The 21,749-nt window shown below is 37.5% G+C and overlaps 1 protein-coding gene across 1 annotated transcript in view; it reads left to right on the plus strand.

Annotated features, from left to right (window-relative positions):
- METTL15 (methyltransferase like 15) overlaps positions 1–21,749 on the plus strand; it is a 102,139-nt gene continuing 80,390 nt past the window's right edge. The window contains exons 1-2 of the mRNA XM_050897718.1: positions 1–34; positions 1,989–2,268. Coding sequence (XP_050753675.1) covers positions 2,005–2,268 — 264 coding nt within the window. The 5' untranslated portion in view covers positions 1–34; positions 1,989–2,004. The remainder of the gene's footprint in view (positions 35–1,988; positions 2,269–21,749) is intronic.

Below are 21,749 nucleotides of genomic sequence, written 5' to 3' on the forward strand. Positions count from 1 at the left end.
GGCTCAGCCCTGTCCTGCCCCGTGGAGGCCGCAGGTGCCTGCTGCTGGGGGTGGGGGGAGCCCCTGGGTTGTGGCCCCGCCGGTATGAAGCCGAGGTGGAGGCCCCCCCCCCCCCCCAGCTGTGCCGGTGGGGCGGGCGCGGCGTTTCCCGCCTTTCTGAGCTTCTTAGGGGGAAAGTGGGAGGCCTGGGTGGAAGGGGGGTGCGGTGAGGGGGGTGTGTGTGCGTGGGGAACGACCCTGTTGGGAGTGGGAGCTGAGGGGCAGCGGTAGAGCCTGCGGTGAGGGGGTCTTCCCCCCTGGGCCTAGCAGGGTGGGTAGGCGGCCTCTCGCTCCCAGCGGCCCCTCGTGTCCCGCCGGCCCGGCCCGGGTGGGGAGCGGGGAACAGCCCTCAGTCTCTTCCTCCCGCGCACCGCCGTGGGGCCTGGCTTGGGCTGCGGTGCGGGCTGCGTGGCGCTTCTCCGGTCGTCTCCGGGAAAAAGCGTTACAGAGTCGGAGTTTTTGTTCCCTAGCTGCCTTTACAGGTCAGTTCAGTGCGGGTCCCACTCTGCAGGCGGCTACCTCAAACTGCCCGAATGCCGCTTAAGATGCGTGCTGTGAGAAAGTACGCTTTCTGTTCACTTCTAAGAAAAAAAGTCCCCAATTGTGTAGAATGAGGTTGGCTCCAAGCAAAGTGTGTCCCTGGTGTTAACACCTCCCGGGCTTGTACCACGGTAGGGCAGTGCGAGTTGGATGGTGATTGTTGGTCTTCACCCTGTACATACAGTATTTTCTGTAGAGACACTGTGGTTTGTTGCAAAACCTCAGGGCTATGGTATGTCTGTGCAAGGTTATAGAGTGATACGTGCTTCCAAATTTAAGGTAAGGGGAAATACTGCCCAGCTGAGGCTTAAATTAGCGGGAGAATAACTTTCCAGAGGTGATGACTCAGCATGTTCTTACCTATGCAGCTGAAATATGTGAAGCCTCTGCCTAGGTAAATGCAAGCAAAGCATGTAATGAAAACCTGATAGTTAAAATAAGGTTGCCCTTCTGTTAATGAGATAAATGTAGGATGACACTTTTTTTGAATGGTTTTATGTGAAAGTTTGCAACTTTCCTGCCTGGCAGGAGAGAGTATGCAATACAGTATCACAGAAGGTCTCAGCTCCATAAAGAAATGCAGATATCTTACAAATAAAGCCTTATTATCACCTGTGTTAAACTTTCAATTTGTTTTTTTATTGAAGGTAAAAATTTGCTTAAGTCACGCAGCCTTCTACTAGTAGGCTACTGACTTAGTTTTGGAGTGTTTTGGACAGAGAGAAAAAATAATCAGTTCTCCATGTAGTTAAAAGGCAAGCTGTGTAGCTAACCACTCTGATGTTTCCAGGGTTTCGAGTATTATTTCAGGTAGTTATACTCCAGAGCATTCTTACTTCTGACTGTGCTCGAAATACTTGGTATTACAAGATGTAATGCATGATGAAAACCATATATTTACAACATGTGTAACACTAAATTATAGCACTGTTTTAAATACAGTTGCAGTATGTGATTTGTCAATTCCCGTTTTAACTAGAAGTATGGAAAACTTGGCAACCAGAGTGCTACTATTCAGAGCAATTGTCTCATTATGTCTGGCAAAATGGAGGGGAACAATTTGAAAGTAAAGTCACTGTTCTGGTTGTGCTCAGATTTGGTTAGTCATTTAATGGTAGCGTCTCTGGGGCATCGTAATGCTGTTAAGAGTCCTGGCAATGAAAAGGAGAAGAAGGTGTTCCTTATGAAAAGAAAACCATTGTTGCTTGAATAGGATTGATTGGTAGATAACACTGAAAATTCTGAAAACAAGTTAAGAGATTCTCACTTTTTGCTGACATTATCTATAAAACTGCCCGTCTTGGACTGGGTAATGCTTTACTTATAGCATTTCCACTTTGTTTTTTAAATGAACCTACTGTTTTAAATATTTATTTCAAAGTAATTCCCAACATCTACTGTTTTTCTAGGTTGATCAACTCCAAAATGTTATCTCAGTGTCTTTGCCGAGTTTACAAATGTTTGTTTCTGCGCAACTTAAAACTGAATTCAGTAAATGTGACAACTTTGGCCAGAAGGATCCATTCTTCAGCAAAAAAGCTTTCTGACTGTGAGTTAAAGGAACAAACTGTCCAGAAATGTGAAACTGAAGAGTTGCCTCAAAGTACAGGAAACAATAATTCGGGAAGATTGCACATACCAGTGATGCTGGAGGAGGTTGTTAATTGTTTATCCCCCCAGCCAGGCCAGGTGAGTTAAATGGTTAATTAACATTTGTGATTCAGTAGCAGTCCAGCAGAAAAATTTGTGCAGTGTAGGGATAACTTCTGTTTAGAGGAATAAAGGGATGCTCTTCAAGAATCAGTTGCACCTTTTAAAGGTTTGAAATTGTTTTGGAATTCAAATTAAGGCTCTGTATTCAAAATAATTAAAATCTGGTATCTGTATGCCTGAATCCCCAAATGAGCAGTATTTGTTAAAACTGTAGGAAGTATTTGAATAACCTCTTGCTTTTGTGCTTGTTTTTCTGGATTGCTCTTGTGTATTTCTAGGGTTCTGTTAATTACTAATAGTAGCAGGGAGTTCTCATGTATGGTTATGTCATCAATTTGTGAAGAGCTCTCTTCCTTTTGTATAAGAGGTAGTAAGTATGTAGGTTTTAAAAATCATCATCAGAATACCTTGTTCTGAGATAGTTATTTCTGTGGTTTCACTTGGTTTGAGGCACTATATTTCCTTGGGATATGCTTACACTGCATAATGTGGTGCACTGTAGAGGTAGTGTAGCTATAAAATGACTGTGTATGGTGCCAGAGAAGGTTTAGCATCAATAATGTGGAAGTCTTATTTGGCTACGGTACTGTGAGTAGATTCCTTTTGGTATCTGGGTTAGCTCAGGTCTCTCTACACTGCAGCGTTGATACATCTACATTGTACTGGTGTATGCAGTGTAAGTATACTGTTACACACTCCCTTTATAAAAATGATACACAGTGAAATAGTTTTCATCTGAGGGCTCTTAAATACAATACTAAGTCAAAAGGATTTCTTATTCAACTTAAATGCTTGAATGATTTTCACATTTCAGATGCTTTCATTTGTGATTTTAGTGCTTTTTATATTAGCTTCATAGAATCTTATTAATTTAGGCTTATCAATGTGTAGTTTTACGACAAAGACTGAAATGATACATAAAGAAGTAAAAGTTCAAAGTGTGTGTGTGTTTATTTTTACTCGAAAACAGCATCGTCTGACAGTGGCAAAGGGATATAGCAAGTTTGAGGTGGATTCAGGGATCAAAAAATTGCAGTAAAATCTTGTTGCGTTGCCTTGTGAGAAATTCTTTAGTTTGGAAGATAATGTATCATTTTAAGTGTTTTGAAAACCAGAAGGAATCTGAATAGCGTAATTATTGTAACATACACGTTGCTCTTGCATGTGTCCTAGTGTTGAAGATACTTAAACTAGTGAAAAACATAAGGAACTTTGAGTTCAGATTTCGTTCAGATGTCAGAACTATGATGAGATTTTCACACATTAAATGAACATACAAATTGTGACACTGTATGTAAAGTATTTTTTCCAGTTGTCTAAGTTTCTACTTAAATAAGAATTAAGAAGAGGCTGATGAAGTGACTGTTTATTAAACTGTTTGTTGACATAAAAAACCTTATTTGGCAACAGAACTTGCAAAAGAAACTCTAGTCGTGGTTATAAACTGTGGAGAGTAACTATTGTTGTCCCTGAAGGCTTTTTGATAATTTAAATATTTATGAATGTAAAATAGCTTATTGTTGGGGTGGGATTTTTTCAGGTCTGTGTATACATGGTTTTGCAGATTCCTAAGCTAGTCGTGAAGCACTAATGACAGATATGAGGGCACAAGAGTGTTACCTTGAACAGAAGGATTTATAATATGGCTAACCTGTTTAGCATAACTGAAAATGAAAACAGCGCTTCCATTTTTCTTTTTTTAAAGACTTTAAAAGATTTAAGACTTTTTAAAAGATTTAAAAGTAAATCCTATATTTGCAGCACATTTTGAAGCCAAGTTTTGAAAGTAAGTAGTGTGCAAAAGGATGCAATGCGTCAACTGAGTGTTGCTAGAGTAAGCATCAGTGAAATTTTGAACAAAGATTGCAATTATTTCTCACTGACACGAGTCGTTGTACAGTTTCTGTTAACATGGATATAGAACTGGGACTGTCATATCAATTTACATTTTTAAGGTTATAGTCATGACCAGGAAGTCCATGAACACTTTCTTTATTTTGTGGGCAGGGAAGGTAATGTTCTGATTTTGGACTTTGTTTTTCTGCTTTATTCTATCCTATGCACACGAAGATTTCCTTTACTTGGCTTTAACACAGTTCTTTCTTATAAAAAAGCTGATTTGGGCCTCTCTTTCTTGTTGTGTCCTAAGACAAGGAGTTGCCAATATAAAGAAAATCTAATTAGAAAGACAACATTCTCCCTATGGTTCTGGTCAGTGAATGGGGTTTTCATTTTACTTATAGGGATTCCTAGGAAAATAAATGTTACTTAAGAGTGAGTCACAGCAGAGATCAAGATGTTAGTACCCTCCTACTGAATATTCTTGTTGACTGTCTCCTTTGTGGAATCTGTTTGTCAGGGGTTTAAGCAATAGTATTTCCACTTATCTTTGAATCTTCTTTTATTGCCTTAGAGCTTGTTTCTGCAAAGTCCCTGTGGTAGTCCTGTCTTTGAAGCACATTGTACAAATTAGTTTTACTGATCTACCTCACTTCTCCTCAATGAAAAGTCTGTTGCAGTAAATCCATGCACAAGTAATTTCCTCTTTAAGTTTACTGTATTGACTAAACTACATTTTAGTCTTCTCAGTCCACTCGTGTTCTTTACAGGTACTCGACCAGTGTTTCTGCAGTTGTCTGGGCAGCTTGAGTTTTCTCTGTTCTCTTAAACTTTAAAGGTAGCGAAGAACCAAGCATATTTTCAGAATGAATGTCATTGGACATCTAGAAGCATGTTTTCCCAATTTTCACCCTACTTTTTCCTATTTTTTCCTTTGCGATAGTCACTTGCCTTTTAACTGGAGATGTGCATCTCTTCCACATGCAGCTATAGTGATATGAAAAAGAACTTCATAAGTAGTGAGTTCTAGTATGAATGCCAGAGGATGAAACTTTGAAATTTTAATTATTCTTATGAGGGTCTTATAGCAAAGGTTCTTACAGGTTGCAGAGCTCTAGGAAACTATTTTGATAGTGCTCCAACACAAACAGCACACTTCTATGTATAATATTTAAACTCCAACTAGAACAAAAAGAAATATTATACCCTACTCAGATTTTATGAGGAAGCCTGTAAGCTGATGACATCTATGGTTTTGCATTAAATATGATCTAGAATAGACTAAAATGGAGATACAGTAAGCTCTAGGAGTATTATTGTTTGTGATAGTTCTGGAAGCTTTTTTTGATATGTGTAGATTAAATGGTAGGTGGTCAAACTTGAGGTGAGAAAGAATGAATGAGACCATTCCTTTTTCTCCAGTGTTTAAGTGATTCATCAGAAACAGTTAATATCAGATGATCTTTTTATCTCGTTATGTTAATTTGTGTCTAAAAAAATAAGGCAGTTAATTTTCCCCAAACAGATCTTGTCTGACATCATCTTGAGTTAGCTGGGACTTCTTGCAGAGGTATCCTCTTTGATTTTTCATAAAATTATTCAGATTATTTTTACTACCCAGCTTTCACTGAAGGGGGTATCCTCTTTGTCTTGGAAATAATGTGTGATACCTAGCTTCTAGAAAGAGAGGTATTTCTTAAAAACATCCAGCTTTGCCATGAGCTTTCCTTTCAGTCAGTCTTTGAAGTATATATTGCATTGTTCTCAGGATAGCTACTGTTTTCATGCATCCGAATGTCAAATGATTCTTTTTCAGTTGAGAGAGAGTATGAGCATGGCCTTACAAAATAAAAAGAGGAAGCATAAGACATTGCTGACAGTCAAACATTGGTCTTTGGTCACTGAAGTGCTGTTTGAGCTCTGCAATTAGTTTGAAGACAGTAGCCTTTCACCTCCTGAAGTTCTGTTGCCACTGTTGGATGTTGTTGATCTGGAGCGTAGTTGTTTCCTTCCTGTTCCACAGAGCTAGTTAGTCAAGTAGTGTATGACACTCAAAGGAAGGTGAGGTAGACTGCTGGTGTGCAAAAGCACGGTCTATTGTGCTGAAATGGTTGTCTTTGTTTATATCCTTGTCCATATGTCAGTATTCCGTTTCTTTTTCTGTCTTATACTGAGTGTAAGCTCTTAAGGACAAAAATAACCTTTCTCTGTACAGCCCCCTGCAGAGTGGACTTCTGTTTTGTGAGAAAGGTTTCCAAGTGTCATGGTGTATAAATAGTTATGTGGCTATGCTGGTGACCAGTGTACTTACTGTAGTACTTCCGAAGCCATCTGCAAATAGTTTATAACTGGAACAATCCATTTACACTAAAGGCTCTCAAAATTGAAGTTCTTCGCAGGGTGTCCAAGATAAACAGGAATTGAAAAGGGACTTGGAAAAATTAATTCCGAGTTCTCAAGTTGTATGAGGTACTTTGTAGGATGCAACCAAAATACCAAGTTTGGCATGGAATATTAATTACATCATGAGATAAATGCTGAAATACTTGTTTTGGAAAAGCACAGTGCTCCATGGACATAGTAACTTTTTATCATTTTAGCCTATTTTCCACTGGACTTGTTACATGAACGTAGGTGACATAAGGCAAGTGATTTATGTAGTGTTCTTTATTGTAGAAACAACTATTTGGTTTTTTTTTTGTGGGAAGCATGCTGAAAATATCTTTCCATATGCAAATTGTATGGTTAATTTTTCTGTAGCAGCAGCAGCACAGTGATTTATATGGTGATTGATAAAGATAAGCCGTTGTTGTAAAACAGGAAAAAGATACTGGAATTTGAAAGAGGCAATGAATTAATATAGAGAAATTCTGAAAATAAACTGGGAATTACAGAACATACTTTTTCCCGTGATACTTCAGTGTTACTGGGGGGTATTGAGAGTTATTTCAGCTGATCGTGTAGTTCCTGTGTACCCTTTCAGTCACTCTTGTCTTACCTGGTTTCCTGGTTGTGTATGTTGTGAATTTACAAAAGAGTCTAGCCAGGTTTCAGATCACAGCTGTGTAGGGAGATCTGTAATAAAATGTGCACAGAGTGCATATGTATGCAAAGTGTCTTCATTTTCTGTGGTGTGTAATAAGAAGCTTGTTAAATGGAATCACATCAGATAGAGAGCACTGTTTAAAATATTTGGCTAAAATCATACTTTAAAAGGGATTTTTTTTGGTGAAGTTAGCATTTGAAGTTAGTGCATGAAAACGGAAAACATTTTCAAAATACTTTCAAAAAAGTTTCGATTGAGATATGCACAAGATAGTCCCTCAAATATCTATCATTATTTAAAGTAACAATATTATCTGGTTTTATGATGGCAGTGTCTACATGGGGATTTGGAAAACCAGACCCCATTTGCTTAAGTTCCTTAACTTATAACCGATTGCTCTCTGCTGTGACAAGCAGTCTAAATAAAAAAGAAAGAAGGTAGAAGGAGTATTATTTGACAATGTGATGCCAGCAAGTGTCATACAAGTTCTACAGTATCTGCATCTGGGTGAGTTCCATCATGAGATGAGAGAGGAAAGTAGGGGACAGGGAAGAAAAAAAGACAGGAGATAGTGTTCATGAACAGCTTGTCAGTTGACGGGCGGAGAAAGTCCAGTCATGCTCTTTAATCATCTGAAGTTTCTTGCTCTGCTGTCATGTGTAGTGGGTCCCAAAAAAATACAGGGATCATAAATTCCCTAATGAGAGACGAATTAAAACACATATGATTTATTTGAGAGACATCTGAGGCACAACTCTTCTCTGTTTTGAAGCTTGTACTGCTGTGTGATTAGACTGTGGTACCAGGAAATGAAAAGTATTCATATATTGGATCTGAATGACGCCAAGTACGAATGAGGCATGGTGAAGAAGTCCCTTCAGATTCTACTTTTTTATACTTCAAGATTTTGCTCTTTAGAGAGAAAGTAACCAAAAAACTTGGGGGGGGGGGGGGGGGGGGGGGGAGAGAATTAAGTTGATGGCTACAGCTGCACAGGGAAGAATCTTTTGGTTGTAATTCTTGGACATCTGCCCAACCACCTCTTCTTCCCACCTGCAGCATGCCTCTCAGCAGGCATATCTAAATGTTATCATCATCAGCAACAACAAGACAGCTCTCACCAACTTTGTTTTGCATCTTTCTCTATTGCAGTAGAGGAAGGGAAGCCTGCAGCTGCTATCTATCTCCAAAGAGACCAGCAAAGGAACTTGGTCTGCCTACTGAGAACAGCTCTGCAGATGCACCAGATTTCGTTTTATTGTAATACTGGATTAGCTCACTGTTATCACTCTATCACATAACAAATGATAGTGCTTCAGGAGACTATTTAAGATGCTGTGTTGTAATAAAGCAAGATTCAGTGCTTTTGGGTGACTCAGCTTGTAATGACGCTGTGTATGCTCTCCTTTTCTGTTGTGACAGCATTAGTCTTGCACCTCTTGGGGAAAACTAATAAAATTGACCAGAAAGTAATCTAAGCCCTTTAAATTTTAACTTGAGTGAGCCTGTGATCGTGGAAGGGGTGATAATATATGTAGCTACTCATTTCCTCCCCATCTAGTACTTTGTGTCTTATTTACTCAGCCTTTTGGCTAAGCTTTCTTATTAAATATTTGAATTTGAGTTTGTAAACAGGAATACAGTCTTTTTCTACCACACAAAATATCACTAGGAGTTTTAAGATCACAGTTGGAGTATGGGAAATATCTGCAGCTTTGCACAGGCTTGTTCTGCATAAAGAGATAATTAAAAGGTTAAACTACCAAATTTGATGTTTAAAATTAACAGGTATCTGAAGTCATCCAAATGTATGGTCTGATTTTTTTTTTAATTTTCTTCTTCCCAGAGTTTCTGAGCACACCATCTTCATTCCAGTGGTGTTTGCTGGTGCTCAGCAGCTTGGGAAAATACTTTTCTAATAATTGTGTTTTAAACACTGAACTCAACTAATATTGTTTCAGGCTCCCTCTTTATAGAAAGTTGTACTATCTAATGTCAAATTGCTGTAGGCACCTGGCAGCCAAGACTTATCAAAAACATGTACATGGCTTTTTTGGGTTGGCTAACCATAAATATTAAAGAATGGATTAGACTTTCAGTTGAGCCTTTGTAAAATTTTCATTGCATCTTAAATATCTGCTCGGTTATAATTGAGGAATGAAGTTTCTTCTGAGGTAGCTGAGGAAATCTGCTCTGTCTTGCTAAGTCTAGTGATTAGCTGAAGTCATTCAGACATTGAAATTTTAATTTCCTATGGAAATGTTAATAATGGCATGCTTGAGTCATAATGTCATTAAATTTAACTCCAGACAACATTACTCTTAGGAAAATGACTAAAGTAAATAATGCATACTGAAGCAAGGCCTGCCAGAGCTGTCTAAAAGCAGGTGACAAAGGCAGGTGGTGGCGGCTTTTGTTTGCTTCTCTACCTCTCATCTGAGAGGGAAGGGGGAAAGGGTTCATCTGTGTTCTGTTGCATTGAAAAAAACCTGCTCCCAGTAATCTTCCTGGATGTTTCACTCAGTTACATGAAATGCAGTGTTTGGCTGGCAGGTTTCACACTATTCAAGGAATGCCACTTGGCATACGCTGGAGGGTCTGGGATGTGGCCCTCTGCTTCTGGATGTGCGAGGGTTAGAGTGGTTTACCAGCAAATGGACTTTTCCCAGCTTCTGTGAAGGACCTACAATTGATCACTGAGAAAGCCCTTATGTATTTTAAGATAAATTGTAGATGCTTACAGGTGGAGTATTCCAGTATGTTCTGTAGAATCAAGATCACAAATGAAGGTATGCAGCTTTAGAAAATAAGTGAAGAAGGCAAAACAATAACAAAGAGGAGGTAAAATGCCTTTTTTTATGTTTTAATATAAAAAATGTTCATAAGAAGGGACTATCTTGCCTATAAAACTGCTGTTTCATATTTAGCTGTAATCAGAAAATTGAACCCTTGTGAAGAAAATATATTTGAAATTAATTTTAAGGGTACTGAGTGATTATGATTGATGGGTGCTTCAAAATACCGTATTCATAACAATCTTTTTTCCCCTCTCTGTGGAATGATGTAGAGATAGTTGATAGAGAATGCAAGTTACTGAAATGCTTGAATATGCACATCTAGTCAGTGATCTTACAGATATTTCAGCTGTATACTAGTATAATTTAGTAGGATCCTCTGTTAGTGTACCGATGAGATGAATGTGAAAAATAGGTAATAATGGTTGCATTATGTTGAATTGTTGAATAGACCAGTACTGGAAAATCTTTTTATATTGTACTTAATGCATTATGTGAGAAGGTTGTTTTCCTACAAAATGCCAACTATTTATTTAGATTTCTTTTTGTAATGTAGATTGTTAGACTTGGAGTGTAAACAACTTTTTTATCATTTCATATTCTCTCAAAAGTGCTTTTAGAAAAAATTGCAGTCTGGTTATGTTCCACCTCTCATTCCTTATTTTTTTAAATTACATGTGATAACTTTTTACATAGATGAAAGACATGTACTGTATAGAACTGATAGGAACTATTTTTTGCTTGCAACTAAAATTCTTTTTTGCTGTGTACTTTATTTGCTTCTTTCTCTTCTCTCTAGTAGATACCAGAAAAAATGGTTTGTATGGTGTAGTATATTACCATTAGCAAAAATATAGAACTGTAAGATTTTTTTTTTCTGTCGTCTTTATTTTCTGGCAGGTGATGTCATAAGGCATAAGACCTTTTAATCCCTTTATAATATTTTCACTGACAAGTTCAGCTCTTGTATACTTGAGCAAGGTTTGGATGGGAGTTGTGCCTCTGTAGATCTGTGGCTTAATCTGTACAATGTAGCTGCTCATACACTTCATAGCAGTGTCATCAACATTACCTTTTTGGTAGTAGGCGCTGAGTTTTGGAAAGCTTGTTTACCTTGCGTATGTTTTCAACATTTTGAAATTTGTTGCAGGGAAACTTGGAATGACTGCTTTCCTCTGCAGGGTAACCTCGATCACTTTTTGGCACTGATGTGTTTGTTTTCCAGAAGTTCCTTTTTTATTCCTTTTTCATTGTGAAATAATTTTATTTTATAACATGGCAGTATTTTGTTACTGATCGAAGTTGAGATGACATTAACATGTACTTGTAAGTCATCTTTCATTTTTGGAGTTCCTTATAGAAGTAACGGAATGCAAATGGCAACTTTTTCAGTATGGGAGGTAGGGACTTCAGAGTATCTAGGTGTCTGTGTACAGTATGTGGTTCTCTAGACTTGTAATAATATTTTCCCTTCTGTGAGGCAATAGTTTTGAAACAATTATTAAAAATCAAAATAGATACTCTGTAGTTTAAAAACAGATATGTCTGATTTACCTTATGAAAGTGAACATCTTTGCAAAATATTTTAAATTCTCGTAAGAGGGAGGAAGGGTTGTGAGTATGCTAAAGAGTAAATAATGCTTGTTACTAAATTGCAATGGTATAAAAATATCCTGATAAAAATGTAAGAATATCTTGGACTATCTTTGATCTCTCATTTTTTTAGTTCTAAGATAATTTTTATTATTTACATGTGAGTAACAGCGAAGTGTATGTTTTAATTTTTTTCAGCTGTGACTGTGTACAGTTTCTTAATTTAGAGAAATATTAAAACTCTTCCAGCATTTCTCTAACAGTAGATTTCTCTACTAACAAATCTTCGTTGTGATCCCACGAGTAACCAACTTTTATAGCATGTGTCTCTGTGCCAAGGTTTTTTAACAATCGGTTTTATTTAAAATAATTTAAAAAGCCCTGCCTTTTGGCAGGCGCATAAAACAAGTATGCCTTTTTAATTTCTGTATATTTAATGGGAATCAAAGACAAATTCTTAGGTAGTTGTGTGAAAATAAAAAGATAATCCTTTCTACCTGGTTGATCTATGCATGCATTAAGATAGGACATAGTGATAGGTGCAATAAACAGATTTGGGATAAATGGGGAGGATGCAGGAGCCGTAGCCATCATAAGCCATATCTTGAGTCAACTGAAGAAGCAGCGCTTAGAACTGAGAAATAAAATAATTAAAATTTATGGATATATGATTTGGAATTAACCAGGGGTAGGTAGTTAGACTTTGCTTTTCAAGATTAGTCTAAAGTTCTTGTTAAATGGCTTTGAGAAGCTGCACATCTTTCAGCTTACATGAGGTATGTTCTTTCAACAGATGTCACTTCTAGCAGAGCAGTCAGTGTACCCCCTGACAGAGCAGAAGAGAGAAAGATTCATAGAAACTCTGTTTTCTCATGGATAATTCTGTTATCTGCTAGTATTTTGGTGACTGAAATGCTAACATCATGGAGAAGAAAAAGGAACTCAAATTGATAAATCTTTTTATTAGTATTTTTGCTCTAGCAAAAATAGTTCTAGATTTCTAATAGTTTTAGAAATATGATCTGATTAAGCTTTTTGTAAGTTTTGACAGATGCCATTCTCTAAAACCAGCAATATTGCTATTGCAAAGTCAAGTGAGCGTACATAGTCTATGTTTTGTTTGAGTAGAGAGGATTTATCTTTTTTTTAATGAATTTTGTAGATGGATAATTGTTCGGCAGGACTGAATGCAGACCCCTTTGGCCTTGAATTTATAAGCGAGCAGTTACCTAGGGAAGGTATAAAAATGACAGTGACCATGGGAAATGGTATCCTATTGAAAAGCCCTTCTTAGTAGAATGTAAACCACTTATTTCTGAAGTAGTAAATGCTTACTTGGCCACAACTAGGACTTAGTTGTGTGGGTTTTTTTCCTCAATGTTCTAGTACTTTTATCTTCTTTAGAGAGCTTTCTAGTATACACATATATTATAACACTAACAGGATTGCTTCGTATTGCATAGATCATTTGGGATAATGTCCAAGATGTAATTCATTGTAATGTTTTAAGGAGTTACTTAATTGTAGACTTATCTGGATTATTTTATCATGGAGAGATGATCTAGTTGGATTTCCTTTTTTGAAGAATTTTGCAGACTCTGTCAGGTAATTAAGATCTGCTGTACTTCTTTAATTACTTCTTGGTGAGACATTAAAAAGTTTACCTTAATTTTTGTAAATAATTTGGTTTATGAATTTCAGATGTTTTGAGCATGGCTTAGAATAGGTTAAATGGTTATTCACTACAGACAGTTTTGATCTGGTATAATAAAAACATGAAGAAACACTAAATACACTAGATTTCTGTAGTAAAAATGTTTAACAGCTTTCTTGGCATATAGAAAGAAAAGTAGCACTTAAGATGACTTTCTGCAGTATTTTTGGATTTCTGTAGTTGGTGTACTGGAAGCATTAATAAGAATGATGGTTTTTTTTATAGCAAATGTGTAAAAAATACTTTTTTTTTCTTTTAAACTCAAGACTGTATTTGTACAACTACCGGTCTAACCATTGGTTTATGATTGAACAGGTATTGCTTGTACAGATACAGACATAAAAAAGTTGCATTACACGGTGGTCTGTACTTTATATTCAACCATATCCAATATGGCTGATGAGAAGCTCAACATGACCTGGCAATGTGTGCTTGCAGCCCAGGAACCCAACCATATCCTGGGCCGCATCAAAAGAAGCGTAACCAGCAGGTCGAGGGAGGTGATTCTGCCCCTCTACTGTGCTCTCGTGAGACCCCACCTGGAGTACTGCGTTCAGCTCTGGGGCCCCCAGGGTAAGAAAGACATGGACCTGTTGGAGCGGGTCCAGAGGAGGGCAACAAAGATGATCAGACGGCCAGAGCACCTCTCCTATGAAGACAGGCTGAGAGAGTTGAGGTTGTTCAGCCTGGAGAAGAGAAGGCTCTGGGGAGACCTTTTGGCCTTTCAGTACCTAAAGGGGGCCTACAAGAAAGCTGGAGAGGGATGTTTTACAAGGGCATGTAGTGATAGGACAAGGGGTAATGGCTTTAAACTGAAAGAGGGTAGAGTTAGATTAGATGTAAGGAAGAAGCTCTTCACTGTGAGGGTGGTGAGGCACTGGAACAGGTTGCCCAGAGGGGTTGTGGATGCCCCCTCCCTGGAAGTGTTCAAGGCCAAGTTGGATGGGGCTTTGAGCAACCTGGTCTAGGGGAAGGTGTGCCTGCCCGTGGCAGGGCAGTTGGAACTAGATGATCTTTAAGGTCCCTTCCAACCCAAACCATTCTATGATCTTAACTCTACCAAGAGAAAGGAAGTTGACTGGAGCATCATACAAGTATTATAAAAGACTAAACTAAATATATGAAAAATGCATCTTGGCATGACAGATATCATTTATGTGCTCTGTTTTCCAATTTGTAGGGTTTTAATAATGCAGTAAAGGATAACTGAATTGTTTAATTGTCACTTACAATTGTGGCATTCAACGGCTTCCCAGATTGCATCAATTGTTTCTGTATTTTGTGAGCTTCCTTTGGAAAATGCTTTTAGATTACATTTTAAAAAATACATTTTAAAACATAATTACATTTAAAAATTATATTTTAATTACATTAAAAAACCCACTTTGTTTTTAGCACAATATAGGGTTCATCTGCATTGGCATTTCAGTTCTTGAGTAAAGAATCTGCTTTTGAGAGAATGTATTGATTGTCCCTGCCTGAAGCAGATGGGTCACATTGCAGCGCACAAACTGGATTTCTTCGCTGGGCCAGGAGATGGATTCTGAGAGTGTACCTTGTGCTCCAACTGTTAATAAATATTCAGCCTGAAGAATCAAAGTAGAAACAGTCTCAGGTAAATCTCACTGGCACGCGTGTAGGATCTTGGACAAAACGGTTGTTCTGCCGTTTGAGAATCATCTTCCACTGGCCTGCTAAGGTTGGTGTAGCCAGAGTGTGCTGGGTGAATAAGCTATTTATTTTGTTTTGTTCTTGTACACAGACGTGTCTTATATGCTGTTCACTATTCAAACTCTGCTTTGAATTCAAATTTTTGTGTCTTGAATTATATCCCTGCAACATTTGAGTTCTTCACAAATTATCTTCATAGATAAATCCATTCATTGAAATTCATTACATGGAATTGATCTTTACAGCTGTCCTATAAGGTAGCACAGTAATATTACTTCTACTTTGCAGAACTTAGAGGCATTGATGCCAAAATTATGCTTTGGGTGCCCAAGCGGAAATGCCCCTTTTCCTGCTTTTTTGAAGAGGTTAACATTTTGAATTAAACATTTGGTTTAAAGCTTTGAGAAATATTGGAGTGACATCCACTTGTTGAGGTCACAGTGTGTCTGGGAAGCAGATCTAGAGTTCCTGAGTTTTACAGCCAGAAAAATGAGAACCAATAATGTGACCTACCTGCTTGGTGTAGTGACCTCCTGAGAATCACACAAGAGCTGTGTGGCAGAGATTCCAGTGTTCATCTGTCAGCTGAGTGCGTTTCTTAATTACTGTGTTGGATATTGCAATTTCCAGTGTTGCTTGGCATTTGAAAATAAAACTCAAAGTGGTTGATTCATTCCTACAGGGTTTACTGGAACAGCCAGGCTGAACAGGTAAGCCAGTGAAATGTCTTGCTGCTACTGAAGGGGGCAAGTCCAGCTTCTCTGCTCCCCGTGCATCTCCATCTCCGTATGGTCCTGTCCCTCCTTGACTGTTCTGCAAATCAGTTAAACACACTAAAATGGCAGAAAACAATACAGCTTTTTCTTCTGTCTTAGTTTTCTATGCCATGCTGGTAAGTTAAATTGGCTTATGGAAGTACCTAGTAAGCACCAGTGCTGGGAGAAATGAACTAGAAGGAAGACTTGCACATGAGAAAGTAGTGCAGAATTGCCCGGCGCCCCCCATGAAACCATACCCTTAGCACCGATTTCTGGTAGGTTGTCATTCTCTGACTTCACTGTGAAAAGGAGATGAAGTATGCCTGTTCCCAGTAAAGTTACAGCTTTTTCAATAGGTAAAAATTAAATACTGAGATTTGTAGATCCTAGTGTACGTTCTGGGGAAAACATGCTTTAATTTAAGAGTCTCTCTTAATTGCAACATTCATGCTCATTTTAACCCCTAGGAACCTTACCTGTTCCACCCTTTGCTCCAGGCCTAAAATAGAACTCTCTAAGTTATTTTTCAAGTTTGTCTGGTCCTGCTTATCATATGGCTTAACAGATCTTAAACTGCACTGCACATGCTGCTAATTGGATATACATTCTTGCTTCCTCTCTTGCTCTGCTGATTGTGCAGCCATGGAGTGAGCTCACACCAAAATTGTCAATTTACTTTCAATTGGTTTTCAGGTGAATAAGCAAGCTGATCCAACCTGTGACTACAGGGCCAGTGTGCAGCTACAGCTGAAGATGATAGTGAGCAGCTGGTTGTTTTGAGAAACAATGAGATGTTTACATCAGTTTGTACATATGTACTGAAGGGCTTCTCCTCAACAGGTTGCCTGTCTTAGGTCTGGACACCTCTTATCCACTCTTTTCTTTGATTGCTCCCTCTGTATTGGCGCTATCGGAGCGGAATCTGAGCGCAAGAGAGGCAGCTTTCCTTTTCTGAGATCCTGTGCTTGGCAGCTTAGACATCATGGCCTGAGCGTTCACAAAGAACAACTGGGAAAGAAGTCTTGCTTTTAAATCTAACATGTTTTTGGAGGTCCATGAGAATATCAATAGAAGAGTCTTTCACCCAGGATTATCCTCCCGTTAATTTTATTTCAGAACTCGAAAATGCCATTACTGCTTAGTGCAATGGTAGGATTGTTTTAAAATCTAAGCAAAAATGTTTTTTCCCTGAACAGGGAAATGGCTGAAGACTTTTTGTCACGCTTTTCGCCCCCCTCATCAGCTGAAGACCTTACTTTTGACATAGCAAAATTTCAGCCTCCAGTTGTTAAAATCAGTCAGGAGTCTAAGCGGCAAAAGACTGGATCTTTCAATGAAAAATGGTAGATATTTTATTAATAATAAATAATGCTACTTGAGCAGCTTATAAAAAAGGAGATTTAAAATTTGCTGCTTCAGCTTCAAACTGTACGAAGCATTACTTCTATTTTGATTTTTTTGAGATGTTTATCTGAAAGGGGGTTAAAACAATGCTCCTGAAATTCTCTCTTTCATAAACCTGTTTGAGCAGTTGTGTCAGCATATACTTTTGGTCATCTAAATTTAAAACAAGACTTTTGCTAAGAAGGTCAATGAAACTAGTTTCCTTTTGATCTTGCATCCTTGTGGGTGCCTGGATAGTTCTGTAAGAAAAGTTTTACTGGATGAGTCAGTGCACTGAGTCATAGGCAGCATGAAGCCTGTAGTGCTCTAGACTAACTAATTGGTAACAGTCTCAAATTTAATTAAAGCACAGTTGTGAGCTCTGTGTTACTGATTGACATCCCACTGAAGTATTTTGTTTTTAGCAACTTACATTAATTGTTCTTTGCTGTTAAAATTTGTGTGTTTTAAGATCTTGTTGCTGTTGAATAGACCTGCCATTGCCATTATCTTTTACTGTCCTCTTTATGATTTTTATAGTACTCACTTTGAATTTTTTTTCCCTGTTAGGTCACGTATTTGGTAATTATGCTCTTCACCATGCCTGTGGATTTACAGATGTTTAGATCCTTTGAGGATTTTTTTAGTTTTCTTCATTAAGAACTGTCCTATTAACACTGATGGATATTTCTTTCACTTTTCCTAAACTTTTATAAGCATTATGCAAAATTTCTTATATTAATTTTTTAAGTTTAATTTTTATTTTGTGTTGACTTGCAGATTACATTTTCAATTTTGCTAGTTTTCATTTCTAATGTTCATCTTGTGTTGTACCCTGTTTTATAATAATGAATAGCTTTTCTTTAACCCAGTGCCTGCCCATCATGCCCAGATGATGGCAGTGGTTTCCAATATCATTGGAGCCTTTCTCCTTCCTGTTCTTCAGTTCCTTTGTGTATGTGTGTGTTTCCATGATGCAGCTTGAGGAGGCAAAGAATTATATGGGGGGCAGGGGGGAAAAGGACATATCTTGAAGCTGTCTGTCTTTCATGAAGGAAAAAAACCTCAAGGTCTTGGGAGAAAAGCAAGGTTTGATTTTTATTATTTTTTTAATAATTTGCATTATTGAAAAAAACCTTGCTGGCTTTGTGTAGGACTCCTGCTTGCTCTAGCTGAGAATTAAGGAGTGAAAACTTGAATGGATGGTGGCTCTCTTTGCAACTGACTTTCTTATTTTTAAAACCTTTGAGACAATATTTTTGAACTTTCAGAAATCGTCTATGCTACTTCCATATGTGATAAACACTGAAGCTGGTATGGTGAAGAAATGTCTTTCTAGAGACTTGAGGAGGTAGAATATGTTTTGATTACATATTCTTTTTCTCTTGAACAGTTTTTTCCTCTCTCCTAAGCTCTTTAGATCTAAAGATCTTGGTAAATCACAGGACCATCAGTAATACAGTACTGGTTCACATCAGAAGTGTACCTGACCAGGTGTCCAGTCTCTGACAGTGCCCAACAGCAGGTGCTAATGGAAGCCTAGCAGAAGGGGCAAGTAGAGAATGATGATTTTTCTACCTTGCATTAGCTTTAATGCTCAGACAGTAGTTTAAGGACATCCTTGAGTGGGAGAAGGAAAAAAAAAAGTTTAGGGTTGTATTCATGTAGTATCACTGGCATAGTCTTTTTTCCAAGTTTAATTGATCTCTCTAAAAAAATGTGTTAAATATTAGCCCTCTCCCTGCAACATGATATCCATCGTTTCAGTATTTGCATGAAAGGCACTTTTTTATTTCTGACTTGGTGCCTGATAATATCATCAGGTTCCCTGAGCTCTTGTATTTTAGGATAAGTGAATCATACCATCTGCTACAGCTGTATAAAAGCAATGTTAATAGTCCTCCACAGAAAATTGCTGGAGCCTTCGAATGTTGTATTGGACCAGAGATGTGTCCTAAGGGACTCCTTTTCCACATTTCCTATCTTCTTGTCCTCATCTAAGCCCAGCTTCATATAAAGCAGCAGTGACAGAAGGTGTTCTGTTCTCTCCTGAAACAATCATTCAGTTAGCTCTGAAATTTGTTCTTTGAATGTGATTTTCTTGTTTTTCTGGATTGTAGATTTCCCTCACATCAACTTTCTCCTAGGAATGCAAGACTTACTGATGCAGTTCGTTCTCAGCCTTCTTCCTTTCTATAGGATTTCCTCCTTCATGCATTTTTCCTTTGTCGTCTTTATCTTGATTTTATCCAGTTCCTCTCCTTTTCTAGCAGTTCTTCCTGTTTCCCTAATTGTACTCATATTCTCCATCAAAGTATATATTCATTTGGTTTTGCATATAGTTTAGTGTTTTAAAAACATACATTTTTAAATAGTTTTATGGCTGTAACTTTTTCATATAGGTATTTGTTCTATTTCATCAGTTTGTGAAGACGCTTAGATATTTTGAGTATGGTCACCAAAATAATATTTATCCCAGAAACTAGCAATAAAATTAATTCTTTGAGAGAAAAATGCAGCGTATGTCAAAGCATCTTTTTCAATTTGAAAGAAACAGTAAAGATTTAAAGCAAAGCTTCCACCCACCTTACAGTCACTGAGGAGAATAAACCTCTACTTGGAGGTATCCCATTCTAGATGGAATTAAATCAGATGAAAATCTTCCATTTCAGCTAAACTTTTCTTCCTCTATGCGGAAGACTTATGAAAAGATTTCTGTAGTGGAGACTTGTAGATTGGATTTTAAACTCAGTAATTTGGAAAGTGTAATATTCTGGTTTGTACAGTAACAACAGTAGTAGTATCTTCAGTGATAAAGTTGTGTGATGTGATTCCTTTGTAAAATATTAATGGCTCTTCCTTGGCCAAGTGCATTGTTGCTCATATAATCTTGGTTATAGAGTTACAAGCGGGGATAGTTTCCTATTTGTTCTCATCCAGTTTCCCACACACCATTTGTACATGCAAATGTACATAAATTTTTTGGTTTTTAGCACTTCAGACTTCTTTGGGTTAGGTTATTGCTGGACAGAATCAATCTGTTCTAAGTTGGAGTACTGAAGATGAAGAAATGAGATTTCTCACCTGTTAATGGGGTTTCTGCATCTCAGTACAGAAGTCTGGAACATCCCACTAGTAGTGGGATTTTTATTTGCTTTAGGTAGAGGAAATATTCAGGAATGTTTACATATAATAATTAATAAAATCATGCCTTTTTAATTGTGTGGAACAATGCTTTCTTCATAACACAAGCAAATAACTAATGGTGATAATATCTATTATTTTTCCTCTATAATTTAATAGAACATTTAAGTGAAATATTTAGAGGTTGTGTTCTGTGTGCATTGACATACTGCATGTTACAGCCAATGGTTTTGCCTTGCTGTGGTAGATGGATTACTTACTGAAATTTTGTGCAACATTTCTAAGAGATTAGTTCATTCTTCCAGGCAGGTAAGGGGGGCGGGGAGGGAAGTCATTAAATGGCATCCGAAACACTAGTCTTGGAAGTATTTGTTAGTCTCTTGGCTGCTGGTAGACAGAGTAATTAGAGAACTAAGACTTCATTTCAGCAAATGTTATGCAAAAATTCTGTCTTCACCTGACTCTGAGTGGGCAAGAGTAAGTGCTCAGAACCTGATGGAGCTGGCATTTAGAAAATCCAGAAGATAAATTTTAACACCTACTGAGGCATGAAACAATTAAGGTACCAATTTTAGAATAATTTCAGAGGCTGTAATAGTTAAAATAATTTAACAAACGGTCCAATAAGTATACTTGGAAAGATACTCTTAGCCGCCCCATGTTTCTTATGGTTTTGTGAAGAATTTTCCTAAGTGGTTTAGGAATGTCTTTAATTTTTCTCAGCAAGTCAGATTGCTTGCATTGGGATTTTTCTGTTGGAGTAGTATATTAAAATATATAAATATTAAAAGCAAAAGAGTGAAATGCAAGGGGTAAGTTATCAAAATCAACCGTGCAATTATTTTAAGCAAGTATTAAAAGTTGTGTAAAACAGTGATTCTTATCACAAGAAATGTATATCCATACTGTTATTTTAGGAGATAGAGCTCACAGTTGCTAGTTACCATATCAAACTAAGTTTTAAAATGTTTATGTGATAATTTTGATGAAATATATTTTGAGTAAAAGGATGTAAATAATTATAAATGATGGTAATACCAATTTTTTTGGTCAGGCATTCTGCATTACTACTGTTCTGTGAAATACCTGAGGCTTGAAGATCATGGCCAGCCATGCCTGTCAGCAGACACTTGTGAGAACATGCCATCCCTGAATGTGTATGTACCTATCATGCTTGAAAAATGATTTCTTCTTGAGATGGTTGCATATACATTCATATCCTGGTTAAGGAGGTTGTAGAGTGAAAGATAACAGTGTGAATATACTCAATTGATTTGACAAGTTGGATTACATCTGTACATTGACTTTCTTATTAAATACGTTTTCATTGGTGTACCTCTGCTTTGATTGGAGCAACTGGGGACAAATGTAACTCTTGTTTTTGAATGCAAACTAGATTCTTGTAGTCTGTGTTCTAGGAAATTACTGATCACCTCCAATCATGGGTTTATATTGTTCTGTTTACATCAATGAACACGAAAAAAGAGTGGGGTTTTTTATTTTGCAAGTTTAGG

Source organism: Gymnogyps californianus, chromosome 5 (genome assembly GCF_018139145.2).
Source record: "Gymnogyps californianus isolate 813 chromosome 5, ASM1813914v2, whole genome shotgun sequence".
Taxonomy (NCBI): domain Eukaryota; kingdom Metazoa; phylum Chordata; class Aves; order Accipitriformes; family Cathartidae; genus Gymnogyps; species Gymnogyps californianus.